Source organism: Trachinotus anak, unplaced genomic scaffold (genome assembly GCF_046630095.1).
Source record: "Trachinotus anak isolate AG129_WGS33_773 ecotype Australia unplaced genomic scaffold, CSIRO_AGI_Tana_v1 ptg000007l, whole genome shotgun sequence".
NCBI lineage: Eukaryota > Metazoa > Chordata > Actinopteri > Carangiformes > Carangidae > Trachinotus > Trachinotus anak.
In genome coordinates, this window is record NW_027273858.1 from 917,032 (window position 1) to 933,702 (window position 16,671).

General features: G+C 41.3%; 1 protein-coding gene across 6 annotated transcripts in view; it reads left to right on the plus strand.

Annotated features, from left to right (window-relative positions):
• The first annotated feature begins 10,031 nt into the window (after nt 1-10,031).
• The window catches only part of ehbp1 (EH domain binding protein 1), a 132,484-nt gene continuing 125,844 nt past the window's right edge, over nt 10,032-16,671 (plus strand). For 2 of the 6 annotated variants that reach the window (XM_071479834.1, XM_071479839.1), the window contains exons 1-2: nt 10,032-10,434; nt 10,966-11,425. In XM_071479834.1, the coding sequence (XP_071335935.1) occupies nt 11,322-11,425 (104 nt within the window). In that variant the 5' untranslated portion in view covers nt 10,032-10,434; nt 10,966-11,321. Of the gene's footprint in view, nt 10,435-10,487; nt 10,876-10,965; nt 11,426-16,671 lie in introns of those variants that run through there. The other 4 variants (XM_071479838.1, XM_071479836.1, XM_071479840.1 and 1 more) reach the window with 3 other exon arrangements.

A 16,671-nucleotide genomic window follows, 5' to 3' on the forward strand; every position in this document is an offset into this window, starting at 1 on the left:
CCCCTTCCAGAGATCAATGACATGTCAAAATATCAATTTTCTCGTCATATCTGCAGCTATTAGTGGTTCAGCTCAGGACACTGAACATGATTTAATACAGAAAAGCCATAAAAGTAATAATAAAGGAGGACTGGAATGGAGGCTGTGTCTTGGCTCCTCTCTTAATGGCTGATATCTGTGTCTTTATGGCTGCAGAGAGCGACTGTGATATGAGACATTTTACTGGCTGAGCTGCCTGGAGTTATTTACATTTACAGCAGGCCACAGCTGAGCTGCTGTTTTCCAGAGGAGAGGGAGGAGATGGGTGTAGAAATATGCTCCCAGTGAGCTGCTGAAGCTCCAACCCCGGCACTGGATCAGTCCATGTTATTACACCTGCAAGCAATGAGTGGGCCAGCAAGCTCCTCAGCACACTGGAGATCAAGAGAGGAGAATATTAAGCTTCCCACTGCTTCACTTTCTCTCATTATCCTTCTTCTCGTTTTTCTTCCTCTTGCAGCCACTTTTCACTCTGCTCATTTCATTCTCTGCTTTTTATACATTAAACCCCATCAAAGGAAGTTAGATGAGCGTGGAGTCACTGTTTCTGGGTTGAGTGTCTCGCTCAAGGGCAGTTTGACAGTAAAGTTCTCCCCAATCCATTTTTCTGCTTTTATTTTGGTATGTTTGTAATTATAAAGTTATTTTCTCAGATTCAATATTTTTCTTCCTTTTTTTCTTCAGTTTTTCTATGACTTCTTTACTTTTAGTCTGTAGAGACACTACCAGGCTGTTAAGTCTTCCACTCTTCTCTCTTGGCGTCGATGTGTTTGGACAGCCAGGGAGAAACAGTCCTGAACATAAACTCCAGAACAGATCAATTATCCGTGTGCCAGCCTCAGTGTGGGAGGGGGGACAGAGCCAGGCCTCCATTAAAGATCAGCAACTTTACAGATTCTGTGTTTCATGAGCTGCATTAGCAGGTGAGCCAGGTGTTATAAAAGTTTGTGTGTGATAGAAATTAACGTCTTTATACAACAAGCACTAAAACATTATGAACCAACAGTAGACTTCTTATGAGATAGTAAAGTCATATTTTTGGGTTTTGATTGTTGGTTGGACAAAAAAAAAAGACATTTTACAGATTATACAGTTAATGAATTGAGAAAATACTCAGAAGCTTAATCTATACTGAAAATAATCTTAATTGTGGCCATAATTCAAACAACAACAGAAAAAAAATAAACTAAATGAAGGTTGATGCTTAAAAACTCGTCACCACCTTTAGACACAATTAGAGGTGAGTTAGCAACTGAATAATCATCAGTTCCATCACAACGCTCAGAAAGTGAAGCCTTTCTTTTCCCTGATTATATTATAACAGTAAGAAAGGAAGTTACTGTGCTCGTTAAAAGTGCTGCTGCTCATCAATAACGACATGGTGTTAATTGTTTATCAGCAGCTGCAGTGAGAGAAGTTCACAGTAATAATCTTCCTGAAATATATTAATGAAATGAAGCATTTTACACCGTGAATTTATGACCTGACACTGACACTGTTTCACTATTTCACAACTGTTGAGAAAAGAGGAAACGGGATTTAACAGACCTGACAGTTCATATCATTTTGCTTTGATTTGACTTTTATTTGCAGCGTAAACACAACTTGTTCCCGTTCCCTCAGCTAAACAGCACAAATCACTGCCTGCTTCCTGTCTCCTGGAATAAGGCTCCACAGCTAATATTATACAGACAGGAGCTGCTCTTGTCTCTTTGTTAACAACGCAGGCAAAATATACGTTTTCATCCTCTGTGAATTTCCCTCTGACAAACGAGCCGGGAGAGAAGAAGAAACCTTCAACAAGAGTCTCGTATTCATTCAACAAGAGAGAAGGGAGTTCACAGGCACCTGCACTGAGATCCACACAACACAAACATAACCGACATCTGATCTGTGAGCCTCTCAAGCTGCTCTGCCGCTGCGTCAGACTCTCACCGGGTCTTTAACGAAGAGTCTGACTTCTGTGTCAGCACGCTGCCGCTGCAGACTCCACACTGTCAGAGCTGAATGATAATTGGAGAGAAGAGGATAATTATGTGAATTCTGCTGACTCAAAGTGTGGAGATGTACTGGTCTGTGCACTGTTTACACTGAGGGGAAAAGTGGAAACAGGCCAGCGCAGATCAGCAGAATATCTGGGTGATGGAAATGAGGCAGCTATCACTTCCTCCTCCCCACCACCACCAAAACAATTATAACCAAAGGCCCCCAGGTGCTGGTGCATGAATGCATGTGACAAACCTTCCTCCTCCAACAGAAGACTGAGTTCTCATCTTCCTCAGTCAGTTGTTTAAAACAAAGAAAGCATTGTTGTCTTCACATCTGGATGCATTTTCAGATTAGCCCACAGTAGCTGATGATGATGATGATGATGATGAAGAGCTATTTGTCAAGATGTCAAGTTTTTCCGTCTTAAAATGCTGTTTTGTTTTCTGCTTCTATGTCGATCTGACCTGGCACACAGGAACAGGCTGATCTGAGCAGCAGAGGACTCTCATCAAATTGTCCTCACAGCAGAAAATGACTTTAATTGGGGAAGAATGATGAGAGGAGGACCACACACACACACACACACACACACTCACACACACACAATGACAAATAGATTGTCCCTCCATTCAAATCCATATCTCTCTATTTGTGGCATCTGACATTAGCAGAGGAGGGTACTGGATGTACGCAGGTACTGGGTACATTTTGTTTTTGAAGTAATTTTTTGGGGCCACAGTGAGAGAGGCGGGGGCCACTGCTGTGAGGACTGAGCCTTAATGGACCAGTCTAAAACAAACACTGGGAGTTCACATCAAGCTTCACTCCTTTTCTCACCAAGACCAGTCTCCAGTGGTCCAGCCTTTTGTTTTTCTCCTGTTTCTGTCACATATTTCCTTCCATGCTAACCAGTTAGCCTCTCATCACTTTCCAATACCGTGTCACTGTAGCATCCGGTCTGCCCAGAGAAGTAGCTCTGCTCGTATAACCTCTCGTCTTGTAAATGCAATGAGGTCTGAAGCTCTCTGTCAGACTGGGAAGTAAACAGCTGTTAATGCTAACGATGGCTATAGAAATAGCTCCTTTACTGGTTCGTGCTCCACCAGGTGAGCCACCAGTGCTGGAAACTCAGGGGATCAGCACACATTACAATTTACCTGACAGGGACATGGACGTCTGCACCAAGTCTAATAACAGTCTGTCCAATAGCTGTTGAGACATTTCACACAAAACCACAAATGTCAGTCTCATGGTGACGCTCATGGAAAAGTCAGGGGGGGTCTGTAGTTACAGTATTTTGTACAAAATATTGTGCCAATTCATCCCATAGATTCAATTCAATTCAATTTTATTTGTATGATGCCAAATCATAACATTATCTCAAAGCTCTTTACAGGGTGAGGTCAAGACCCAACAGTTCCCATAGTGGGATGTTGAGATATTTCAGTCTGACCAAAGAGGTGGAACGACAGACAGAAATCATCACATTAAACAGCACAGTGAACATCCTCTTAGTGTGTCTGCAGCAGCTCAGCTCCTGTGTTCCCCAAGAAGGAAAACCAATAAGGAACACCAGAGAATCAAAGGCTATATTGATTCCAGCATATTTAACAGGCCCTGTGGTGTTGATTAATTACTTCAGTACTGAACCCTTTAATGACTTCATCCAGCCACCCTGCTGCTAATTAACAAGTGATTTAAGAAGGCAGGCGGAAGCGTCTAATCTGGACGGGTGGAGGTAGAGTTCACGAGGAAGTGTAGTGTGAAGTAATTCTGCACTCAGCCGTCTGAGTGGGCTCCCAAAAGGCCCCGAGACAGTCATCCAGGGACTAATTTAGCCTTTGTTCAGACTGTGTGAATGGAAGTGGAGAGTCCTCTCTTGGGCAGAGTAACTGGAGAGTGACTTTTCTGTTGGACTGTCACTGTTCATTCAGTGAGCTGATACTGGCTGACGCTTGTTCGCTAATGATCTCGCAGCAGTGTGCTGATCTAGTGACATCTCTCTGGGTTGTTCCCTTTCTGTCTCTTACTTCCTTTTGAACCAGAGGGGGGTTAACAGGATGTGCATGTTCTTTCCCACCGATTTTAAGTTAGACGAAACACACTATTTTCTTTTTTTTTCAGAATCTGGATTATTGCCGAGTAGGTTTTCCAACATACAGTTTTAGTGTTTTGATGCAAAACAAAATAGTAAGAAGAAAAAAATATAAAATTACTGCACTTAAATATAAATTGAATATTTGACAATAAAATAAAATGGAATATTATATAGCATATTTAATGCATAAGCACCTTGATTTGTGCTTGTGCATTAAATATCCTGGTTAATTCGCTGAGAACAAATGCCTCACTGTCATAGTCTTTAAGCTTTTCTGCAGACTCGTTGCACAAAATGAGTTGGTCCTTAATGGATTTTGTAAGTTAGTGTTTTGAAGAAAAATATGTACACTGAACCCACTCACTGCAGGTCATTCAAATGATTCTGATCCACTGCACTCAGCAGATGATGGGATTTCAAACCATGACAGCTTGAGTAAACATTTATTTTGTAACCATTGTGGAGCAATACTGACCACTGCATATGTGTCGCCCTGCTCTGCACTGCTCTCACGGTCAGCAATAAAATGGGAAAGTGATGTATTGGCCTTCGCTATCAGCAGCTAGCAGGCTACATGTAATCAGCACCGTCTTTCTCCAGAGGAAAAGCGATTCTTCAAACTAGGGATCATTGTGCAGTCTGTGCACAGACCAGGCTCTCCCTGGTTGAATGTGGGTTTAATTTCACACAGACACAGATCTGATAACGGCACAGATGAGTGTGTAAATGGGTAATTTGCTTCCACTGGAACTCCATTCCTCAGCAGCGATTAATTTAATTCTAATATCAGAGCTGGGCGAGGTGCTTTGACCACAGTGCTGTGACACTGCCACAAAGACTTTTGTAACCGAGTATAATGTGACCGTAAACTGTAGTAGATGCATTTCCTGAACACCCTGGTAGATATCCAGAACATGAAAAGGTCGTCCACCCCCTGGCTCACTGTTACACTCTCATCAGTGTGAGATTCTGTGTTTACACCAGGTGTTTTGTAATAATTGTGCCTACCTGAGAAGAGAGACCATCTTCTTTTCCCAGAGCACATTTTGGCAGACCCCACAGAGCAGGTGTGAGCTTGTTGCTGTCAGTAAATTGTGGGAGTAGTGGCATATTTTTATTATTACACCCATGTCCCTCACTCAAGTGCAACAAGCCTTGCAGCTACATGACATTCTGATCTGTTGTTAATGAAACTGAAACTGATCTCTCTGCGTCGTTGTCTAGAAAGAATCCTTTTCTCTTTGATACTGAGAGACTGACACCAAAAGAACTGATCTTTATAGCTGATGTTTAAATCTCTGAGACAAAAAGGTTATTGCCAAGTGGCTTTTAAAAATATTGTGTATATAGTGTTTGTGTTTTTCTTTTCAATACCAACAATGTACATTAGTGAATATGTTTTAGTATAACTGGAATTATGGCTGCAGCTTTTTCAACATCACTTAACCTGAAAATGACTTTCTTGATTAATCAATTAATTGTTTAGTCTCTAACTTATCAGACAACAGTAAAAAAACAATGCCCAGAATAATTTCCTAAAGCCTGATACAACATCTTCAGATTCCTTGTTTTCTCCAACCAATAGATGAAAACCTAAAAATATTCATTTTACTATAATGTAGGACCAAGAAAAGCAGCACATTCTCACATTTAAGAACCTGAAGTTATCAAATATTTAGCATTTTGTTCTTGAAGCATTAATTTACCAAATCAATATGTTTTTTCTTAATTTTCCGTAAATCAATGAATGGACAAATTGTTGCAGCTCTGGAATTTGTTTTGTTTTAACCATTATAAACTATATTAACTATAAAAGGTATGGACGGGCTACACATAATAAAAGACCAACCTGACAAACAGATGATAGAGATGAGATGAGGAGGAAATTGTATTAAATTTGCATTGTCAAATCTGGAGCCAAATCACATATAAATCAAATCCATGTTTAACCCAGTTGTGGCTTTGATAGCAGTGATCCAAGAGGAAATGACCATCCTCCTCATCCATTTGTAAATCCACTCCTCCACCCGGAAACGCTGAGGCTTCCTGTAACTGAGCAGCGAGCAACAGATACCATCAGGCGTTCTGCCATGAATCAGGATGGCACAGTTAAAAGCAAAAGATGCTTATCTGGCACTGCAAGTATGGCGCACACGTTTCTGCAAGAAGACAAACACAAACAGAAGTTAGAGGGAAGAGAAAAATATGATTTTATCACCTGAGCCGCCTTGATAAAGATAAAATCAGTTAGAATCAGTTTGTTTTATGGTTTGCCTCCTTGATATACATTTTTGGAGCGTTCCCAACTCATCATAATTCCAAATACCTGATTATATTCTGTTTCAAAATACATACAGTCATCAGGGACTGTCAGAGATCAGTACAGTGTGTGTTAAAAGCTGAGGGTAGAGTTATTCTACATTTTTATTGCCAACAAATCCCATGAAAAGACCAAAACCAACAATGTGTTAGTTCATCTATCAATAGGTCCTGACATCCCTAACCTGTCTGTGGCGCTTCCACAGACTTCCACTCAGTCCTTTATTTTGGAAAAAAGGCTGAAGAATTTCCTAAAACAGCTGGGCATTGTAGTTTTTAGCAAACATTACTCAAAGTGGAGTAAATTGTGTAATTGTTGGGGACTATTTTCACCCATGGATGAATACACATTTGGTGAAAATGTTCTTATAGAGACTGTCGATCACATTCTCAGGTCACAGGTTTAAATAAAAGGCTCCAGCCTATGTTTTTCTGATCATCCCACAACAGTCAGCAGCAATGATACTTTTGGCTATCTGTGCTCCACTGAAGTGGTTCAGACTCACTTGGCTTATATCTAAAGGACTCTGCTTTGTTAACAGGTCTTTTCAAGTGGTTGAACACCAAACGCCTGAGACTCTGCGCTTGAAGAGCTGGCTGAGATCCTGGGGGGTGTGTTTTTGTTGGCTCTCCACAGAGGAAAACAGAGTGAGTGGGTGAGAGAGGTTTTAGGTGTGAAACTTGTTCTCTCCCTTCACAGTTGGTTCGAGACACAGTATCACTGTACAATCACAACTCAATCTGCTATTAATTCCATCTGTGCAGTTGGCTTGTAATGTGCTTCATACTTGGAATAACGGGACAAAACACATGTGAACCAAACACAACAATCGTGGGTCAAATATTCACCAGACAACTTCACTCATGAGCAGCAGAGATGACCTGATTTTAACTGCAACAAATCAGGTAATGATTAATCATATTAGTGATCCTGGTGTTCTCTGGACAGAGCGTTAACTCACTGCTGTCATCCTCTGGTTTGGATCATTTCCTGTGGCTGGAGAGGTGACAGTATCTAGAAACAGAATATACTGTGGCCAAATAGGGCAGATCTCAGTTGGGGGGTTGCTCCTCTCTGCTGCAGCCTCACCATGCGTTTGGGTTGAGAAGATTGTATTTGCACATAAAGCTATTCCCTGGTGCAATTTTAAAGTTGTTATAGTGATTAAGGGATGAAATGGCTTTCGCTGTGACATTATGGCTGTTTGCCTTATCTGTTTTTTCAATCATTAATCCGTTAAAGCAGCATAAACATGGGAAATTAAACTCATCTTTCAGCAACAGGGGATGGAAATGACCATTTTTTGTTTTCATGACTCAGACATGTAAAAAGCAAAGAGGTGGCAGGGAGACACATAAAGGAGTCTACTTGACCTTTGCCACTCTCTCTCACTGTCCCTCTATAATACACTCTTTCATTCACACAGACACACACCGGCAGGCCTGTCCTAACCCTGTGTTATGTATGAAATAAGACCCTTGCTGACATGTGGGCAGACACACAAAGCGTCATTTAGCACGGGGTCATTTGTCACATCAAAGCATTCCTTGACGCATGAAGGGAGGCACTCTGTAATCTGTCAGAGTAAAATGTAAACAGGCGACACAGAGCAGCGGGATCAGCAGGCTCCCTGCTGTCAAATCGGCTCTGACCCTAAACCCCAAATTGTTCTCAGTTAACAAATACTTATGTGGATGAAAGCTGATCTGAAAATACGGCTCTCCATCACGATGGAAAGAGAGACATGTAGGGTTTTTATCACAAAGCTGGCAATCTATAATCTATCGCAACCTGATCCACTGGTGCATATATTTCCAATATTCTATTAAAGATTATATCTATTGCTCAGCATTTCTAACATACAACCCACAATGTAATCAGAGAGACTATTACCTCAGCTTTAAAGCCATACCGTCGATGTATTTGACCACTGGGCTAATAAAAATTCAATACCTTTACTGGGATTTTTTAGGCCGACCTAAATCCAGAGCAAATCCAGTGTTCAGTGCTGCAGATTCTTTTGATCTGAAAATTGTGTGTTCACTAAAAGAGCAGATATGACTCTTGGGTGAACATTTAGAAGTGAATTGCTCAATAGAAACACTGGCTCTGTGTTATTCTATATTTTGCTGTATCACTCTGATGATTTGAATTCAAGTGGGCTTTCAAAGTATCAAGACTTCTACACTCAACCCCTCCAAAAAAAGAGAAAAGTACAATATATCCACCATCTCTCGTTCAGTTTATAGCCCTGAGCAGCGTATAAAAGGATAAGATGTCAATTTCCTGTCATTATGCTCGTATCTTATTTGAGATTGAATTAATCCGCCTCATATTGTCTGTCTCTGTTTTCCTCAGCAGTGCCGGCCTCCTCCCTTCTGCCTGCACTGCTCTGCATTTACAAGCCTGTGGTTACAACAAGGGGGTGAGAAAGATGTGTGACTGTGTATGTGTGTGTGTGAAGAGGAAGGGGTATTGATTTCTGATGGATGGTAGGTGTTTTATTTCCTCTCAACATGTGAAAAAGACCCCCCGGCATGCAGGACTACAAGGTTAACACTCACTTATTAATGTGACAGGACCAGGAAATGGAAGTGTCGTCCTCATTAGCACAAAGCCAATGGGTGATACTACAGTGTCCTGGGGGAGCTAAATGTTTTCTTTTCATCTACAGTCTTTGAAATGATTTGGCCAGTTTGATTTAAGTAGGTCTACACTTACCCAAACACTTTTGCACACAGGGCTATGCCAGAATATTCACGCATAAACACTGTATTACTTCAATAATTTATCCTTTGGTTAAAACTTTGGTGCTTTTACACATTTTTTTATTTTTGAAGTGAAACAAACCTTACAGCAACTTTTAAATTCATGAAATAAAAATCAATTCAGTTCAATAATATTTGAAGAAAGGCTCATTTAAAATGTCTGTTTGCTGCATCGGTTGTATTCAGGCTACTTCTTCTTTTCAGTTTAAAAAGAAAAATCAACAAAATCCGTAATTTCTCCAGGGGACCCCAAAATGTTGCAGTAAACTGTGCAACCAATTAATATTTTAGTTAGTAGATGCAATGGTCTACAGCTGGCTGGAGAATGAGGAGTCTTCAGGACAGCGACAAAGAAAAAAGCTTTTTATCTCCAATCGCACTCTAGGATTAAATGTCTTTGATGGATGTTGGATTTGTCCAGTGTGATAACACAACAACACACAAATGCCTCATGAATCAGTAAAGAATCTGTAAACGGCACAGAAGCCCCACCAATGGCTGATGCCCGGGGGCGTTTCTGCAGCCCCCCAGGCGGTAGGCGAACTGATGGAGAGGCGAAGCTGCGTCAAGAGCGGCGGGGAAACATGGAACCAAACCGGAAGTATAAAAGTTATCCTTCAAAATAAAATCGTTAACTTCGACCCGTTACAACGAAAACGTATGTATTTGTCTCGATTCAGTCGTTTTAAAAAAAGAAGAAAAAACTGCAATGCCAAACAGATTTAACACACAGTCGTTATAAAACAGCACACTTGTTTTAGTTCAGTGGTATAGAAAAGCAAGGGTTTTATTTTAAACACCCCGAACGGAAGTGCCTTTAAACGTCCGTTCGCTTGACGCTCTTCAATGAAGCAGAGCGGTCAAACTATCGGTAACTATTAGACCACTTTGCTGTGTTTGGAGTACTCTTGTTCAACTCAGTCAAAGTTAGACAACCTGAAACAAATGTCGTTTCTGACTCGGCCCTGAGTCTTGGAGCCTGCGCTTACCTGTGGAGCAAATGTGTCAACCGGCAAGCGACGGTCTCCAGTCGCGCCGTGTTGTGAGGGCGAGCCGTCGTCGCTAGCAGGCTAGCTAGCTAAATGGCTGGTGCTGGCACTGCTGTACGGGAGATAATTAGCTAGCGGGCGGGCGACCCGGTTCTGTTATAGGCAGTTCGCCATCTCCTCACACCGCTGACGAGGCCTCTGAACGGATAATGAATCGGATGCTACAGTAAGGTGAGTGTCACGGACCGTTAACCGAGTTTCACATGTTAACTCGTTAGCCTCCCCGGTTAGCGGAGCACAGCGGCTCAGGCTATTCCCTGGATCCGGAGACATTCCACCAAATATTCCGTGTTGACAGAATGTCTGTTGGAGTCTCGGGGTTGGGTCCTGACTCTCGGTGCTGCTTTTCTGGCTTTATTGTGATGCCGGTACCGTCACTGCCCCGGTGCTTAAACCCACATTTTATTATCAGACACCTTAAGTTAGCTTGTGCGGACAGCAGGGCTTAGCCTCCCGGCGCGCCGTGCTGGCACCAGAGGAGTCTCCCTCACATTCTTACACACGAACCGAGTGTTTTCGTGGGTGATGTAGATGAACATCTGCAGTGATACAGACAAAGCATCTCCGCGTCGGGGACGGTTAACGTGTGGTGGAGTGACTTGATGTTTGAGGGTAAAAATCAGCCACGATACGCCGGGATACCGGGGCTTTACAACCTGGCAGCAGCTGTACTGACTGTGACTTTTTTTCTTTATTTCATAGGAAGATCATCAGATGGAAAGATGATATTTATACCGACGGGATTCCTCATCGTGCCTCTCGAAATCGTGGAGTGATTTACTTGATAAAATCATGCACGCCGTCAAATCAGATCTCGCTCACTGCTGCAGAGATTCCGTGTCTTTACATTTGGATTTATCGGGCAGCTTTTAAAGACCAGGACCCACCACTGGATGTGCAGTCTTATCCCTTTCAGTGTGCTTCCGGTAAAACATTAACTATGTGTCTGGAAATGCTCAGATACATATAAACATTAGCGTGAACTCGTGTGAAGGAAGCCCAAAGAAGGAAGTACAGGACGGGATAGGTGCATAGAAACTACCCGTTCCCAAAGAAACATGGCCTCTGTTTGGAAAAGACTGCAACGTGTGGGGAAGCATGCCTCCAAATTCCAGTTCGTGGCTTCCTATCAGGAACTGATGGTGGAATGCACTAAGAAATGGTGAGTTTTGGGGGGATAACAGGCGACCTCAGTGCTGTCATTTAAAACCCATGAAAACTGTGTGTCTCTGTCTTTTCTGGAATGCTGAGCTCATTCCTGGTGGCCATAATTCACACACAGGCACACTCACACATACAGTCTCCTTGGTGTGCAGGCATGTCTGCACGCTGGGAGGGGCCCGGCTGCCTTGTAAAATTACTATGTTTTTTTTCTCTTGTGCACCAATGTTGAATTTGTTTGGTTTGAGTTTTGAGTAAAGACGCTGGCAGGCAGAGACATTTCCCTTCAACCTGATGGGCTGGGTTCGAGCTGCCCTTGTTCTCCTGAAATGTCCTTCAGCAAACCACTGTATCCCTACCAGCTCTAGGGATGCTGCTGGGAATCTGTTTTTGACTTCTAACCTCACAGGAAGTAGACAAAGTGTGAGAGAATTCTGGACCCATTGTTCTTTTAAATTAGGATCTTGCCCTGCTGTATCAGCAAACTGATAATGTGCAGTGAGTTATAATATTACAAGAGCTTATTTGGATTCACATTACAGCTACTGGAAATATGAGCTGCTGACTGGGAAAAGTTGTTCACTTCCTTGTAGCACAATTCTCGCTTTATTTCCCACTTGTCACAAATTTTATGGATCAGTGCTATTTGCAAATCAAATTATTGCCAGTCCAAAGTATCAACAATTGAATATATCTATTTTATTGGCATTAATACAGTGATCCTGAAGTTATTGAAGTTTGTGTAATATAAAGCAAGAACTGGGTTTGAAATGACAGCAAATGTCCACACACTGACAAAATCTCTGACATTCCCATTTTGTTTGGCTTTATTTCAGCAGCTTTTCCTGTGGCCTCACCCTCTATGTAAAAGACACAACCCCAACACAATTTCTTTAGTGACAGATTAATGAATGATATTCAGTGCAAAGAGATGGAAGAGCTATCAGGTGTGTTTTCAGAGGGGAAAACAGTGCAGAGATAGCGGGATATATGCTGCACTTCATCCTGCAGGTATGTGTCCTGTAGTGAGTGAAAAGCGGCGACTTGTGAAGCAAAGATGTAGCCTGCGGACATGGATTCTCAAGCAGCTTGCTGTAGGCGTGAATAATACAGCCCCACAGAGCTTCGACCTGGGACAGATGTTAACGTGTTGGAGAATGGAATGAGAAAAATGTACATCTCTTCCCAGAGCAAAGGGTGGGTGGGCTCAGCACACAATCAGTAATATGCTTTGTTTTGCAATCTGAGCAGGGCTCTTTTATGTTGTTCAGTGGAAGGAATATGTATACATGGGCATTTGTTGTTACATCATTTAGTTCTTATCTACAGTAGGTTGGGATAGCTGATTTATAAAGACATCAAATCTAAATATATCAGCCTAAGGAGATGATTTACAAAGTGCTCAGATTTTGATCAAATACTTCTTGTCTGTAGACTACTTTATGCTCTGTTATCATGCCAGTGTTACATCATCCCTGTTTCATGTTGTTGCTAAAATAGTATTTATATACCTTCTGATGTGAGATGTGTCTGCCTTTACATCCAGTGTGTGGCAGAGAGTGTTGCCTCAGGGTTTGTACTTGTCTTCGAGTGAATGTTGGTGTATCTCGCTTAAAGTGTGTGAGAAAGCGTTGGCGCACAGTTTCTGCCTTCCTTGGACTTCATCGGTACGGTATGTTATTGTTGCAGTGGAAACTTTCCATCTCCGCAGACTGGAAACAGTCCCCAGAGCTCAAATGGTTCTTGAATCCTGAGGCCATCAGAAGTGATTTTTGAAAACCCACGTCCCTTTCATTTCTGGAATCAATAACAGGAAGAAATGGCTCCACACTTGTTTTGTGCCAGTGTTCTTATGTATGTGTGCCCATACCAGCACTTCAAGCTGAGGGTGCTTCGAATGTACATTGTGTGAAATGTAAAAACATTTTACACACTTGGCTCACACTCAAAGGCTCAGTATAATAATCTCCAAAGTCTAGGTAATTTAGGAGAACACTTCAAACAGTAGGTTAGAAGTTCACAGGTCTGTTCTGGTGTGTGTGTGTGTGTGTGTGTCATTCCTCATGTCTGATTCCCATGCCATCCGTTGCTTGACTCCTCTTATGTGGAATCTATGATGAGTTTGCATGAGCATTTTCATCCAGTCTGAATAAATGTTTTGGTGCTTAAATCTTCGTTGATGGCCTCAGGTAATGTGACCTCTTTCTGTCTTTCTCTGGAGGGAACATCACTGTAGACAGGATCTGTTTCAATTACATTTTTACATCTTAGTTAAGATGAGTTGCCAGTTAAGCTGAGCACTGTAACAAAATAGAACATAGACCTGCCAGATTTAATGATGCATAATGATGGATATGACTGTGCATCCCTCTAAAGCACAGTATGCTGTAGATGTACCATTTTGAGAGTAGTAAGAATATAGTACCATATGGGAACATCACCTGCAGATGAAAGATGATAGAAGTTTATGGTCCCTGACACACAAAGTTGACAGTCAGTCTTTGGGCACTGTTGGTCCGTAGTTACGTGTCTGTTGTTGATTGCTACTTGAAGGTTTTGCGATACAACTGGAAGCATTCGCACTTGTTGGCCTTCATCTGTGGTATGTTTGAGTTGGTGACAGGCAGTCTGTGAGAGAGTTTTCTGACTATTAGCAAATCACCTATTTCACCACTTTAGATTTTATAGCATTTTTCTTCTACAAGCTAACAATTTTTTTTTTTCTTTGAGCAATTTGTTCAACATTATTTTCATTCCTGAGACGAGGAGCCGAGGACTGGGGGAGTTTCCTGTCATATTCTGTGTTTGTTAAGTCATTTGTTGGTCTTTATCTGTGGCCTAGTTGCACCAGTCGATTCCTCTGTGGAGAGGAGGGAGTTAGAATTCCACTCACACGCCCATGTCAGACTCCAGAATCAGTTCAGACCAACCGTTAAAACATTAATGAGTTCAGTGTTTGTGTTTGCCAGTGAAATGAAGCACCATTCACAGTGTTGCAGCACTGCCCCATTGAAATTTGATGTTAACATCTTTGATGAAAAATTTACTGTATTTTCTGTTGCCTTTCAGCTGTAGCAGGTAATTATAATCATTAATTTCAGGGTTATAAATTAAAGCTCCTTGGCATATGATATATAACAATTTTTAAACTTAGAGTTTGACCTTTATGTATATTATATACATATGATAGTGATTAATTGTCTCACACATAATCATGTTTCAGTACCATATTACTCGCTTCTGTGATTGTATCGCTTACATAGCATCAACTACAAGTGTAGTCTGGTGACTTTCGGGTCTTAACACTTTCATTTCGATGCTTATTCTTCCCTTGTGTCTCTTCAATAGCTGCTAATCTGTAATTCTGTTAATCTCACGATAACATCACCGTCTGTCTACTTTGCTGTTTTAATAGCTTGTTGACCTCTTCACTTGACGACTGATCTACTTATGCCACCTGGCTGGCTGTGCACCTGACTGCTTGACTGAGTCCATAATTGTCATTAGTGGAACTATCATTACCTAAACAAACAATTAATAAAGGATCAATGAGAGGATGAGCAGAAAGTGTCAGACAACAACAAATGATGATGTTAAATATTTGACTATCGTAACATGGATGGAATCAATCATAAGTCTGTTTGATCATCAATGTATGTTATATATTTTTCCCCAGACACTATTATACAAATATTATGCATTCATACTGATGTGGTGGGGAAATAAAAGGTCTACCTGCTTTTCAACATATTTATACAAACAAGCATTTGATCCTCTTTGAAACAGTGCCCATTAATAAATATGATGGACTTCAATAAATGACACATAAAATTTTGTAGTAATTTTCATAATTTAAATAACAAAAAACCAAAGAGACAGATCAAGTACAACTATCACACCTGCAAATCCATAAAATTAGAATCAGGTGCTCCAGGTCAGGTACCAATGATTAAAACCTCCTTAGGGAGTGCAGGTGTTTTATCTAAATGTCTGAGATCTAGGCTCTGGTGTTTTCTTTGCTATTGAAGTGTGTGGTGTCATCATGCCAAGATCTAAAGATCTCTCAAAGGCCTTCAGAATAAAGGCAGTGGGTGCCTCTGAGTCTGGCAAAGGATTTGAAAAGATCTCCAAATTATTTGAAATAAATCATTCCACTGTAAGAAAAATCATCTGCAAGTGGTGTAGATTTCAAACGACTGCCAATTTGTCCACAACTCGCCATGCCAGCAAATTCAGTCCAAGAGCAGACTCTTTGATGTCCCCAAGAACTCTGAGATTTCATCACAGGATCTGCAGGTAACTCTTGCAGCTGTTGGTGTCAGAATACAATCAGAAAGAATCTGCCCAAATTTGACCTGCGTGCCAGGAAAAAGCCCTTGCTGTCCAAAAAGAACATTAGAGCAAGACTACTGTTTGCCAAAGAACATACAGGTAAAGAGCAGGCGTTTTGGAGTAATGGGCTCTGGACGGACAAATCAAAGATAAGTTGTTTGACCACAGTAACAGCAGACATGTTTGCATCAGACCAAAGACAGCTTTTCAGAAGAACGACCTCAAACCAGCTGTGAAGCACGGTGGTGGAAACGTGACGGCTTGGGGGTGCTTCATTACCTCAGGTGCTGGGCAACATGATTCAGCTATGAATTCTCGATCAAAAGAGTACTTGAAGAAGGTGTCTGGTGCAGTATTAGCTTCTGAGGTCAAGGTGTGCTTAATTTCTTCCACAGAAGACTATTTTTATTTATATATACATATATAGAGATATAGATAGATAGATAGATTGATAGATATTTTTGTCTTTTTGACTAAAAGATAATTTTCCACGTGGTTTTGTTCAAATACATCACCTTTATCTGTAGGCACTGTATCAAAGAGGATGCTTGTTCAGATATGTTGAAAAAGTCACCAGTTTCCATGGGATGTACTTGTTTTTACATGTGATCGTATCTCCCTCTGCTGCTGTTGCTAAGCACATGACTCCAGAGTGGACAATTCATTGTTCTCCTCATTCACTCTTGCATCTTTTATAATGGTGTCCATATCTGACTTATCTACTTGATTTAACAAGTCTTCTGCTGGAACAGTCTATGGTGTGTGTGTTTGTACATGGGCAGTCTAAATGCAAAAGCAGCACAGATCACACTTTTTCTTTTTCTGGTAACATAGCTTGTCATTGCATATTGTCAAACATCCACTTCTGAATTTTCAGAGGTTTTCATTTGCTTTAGCAAGCTATATGCTTTATAG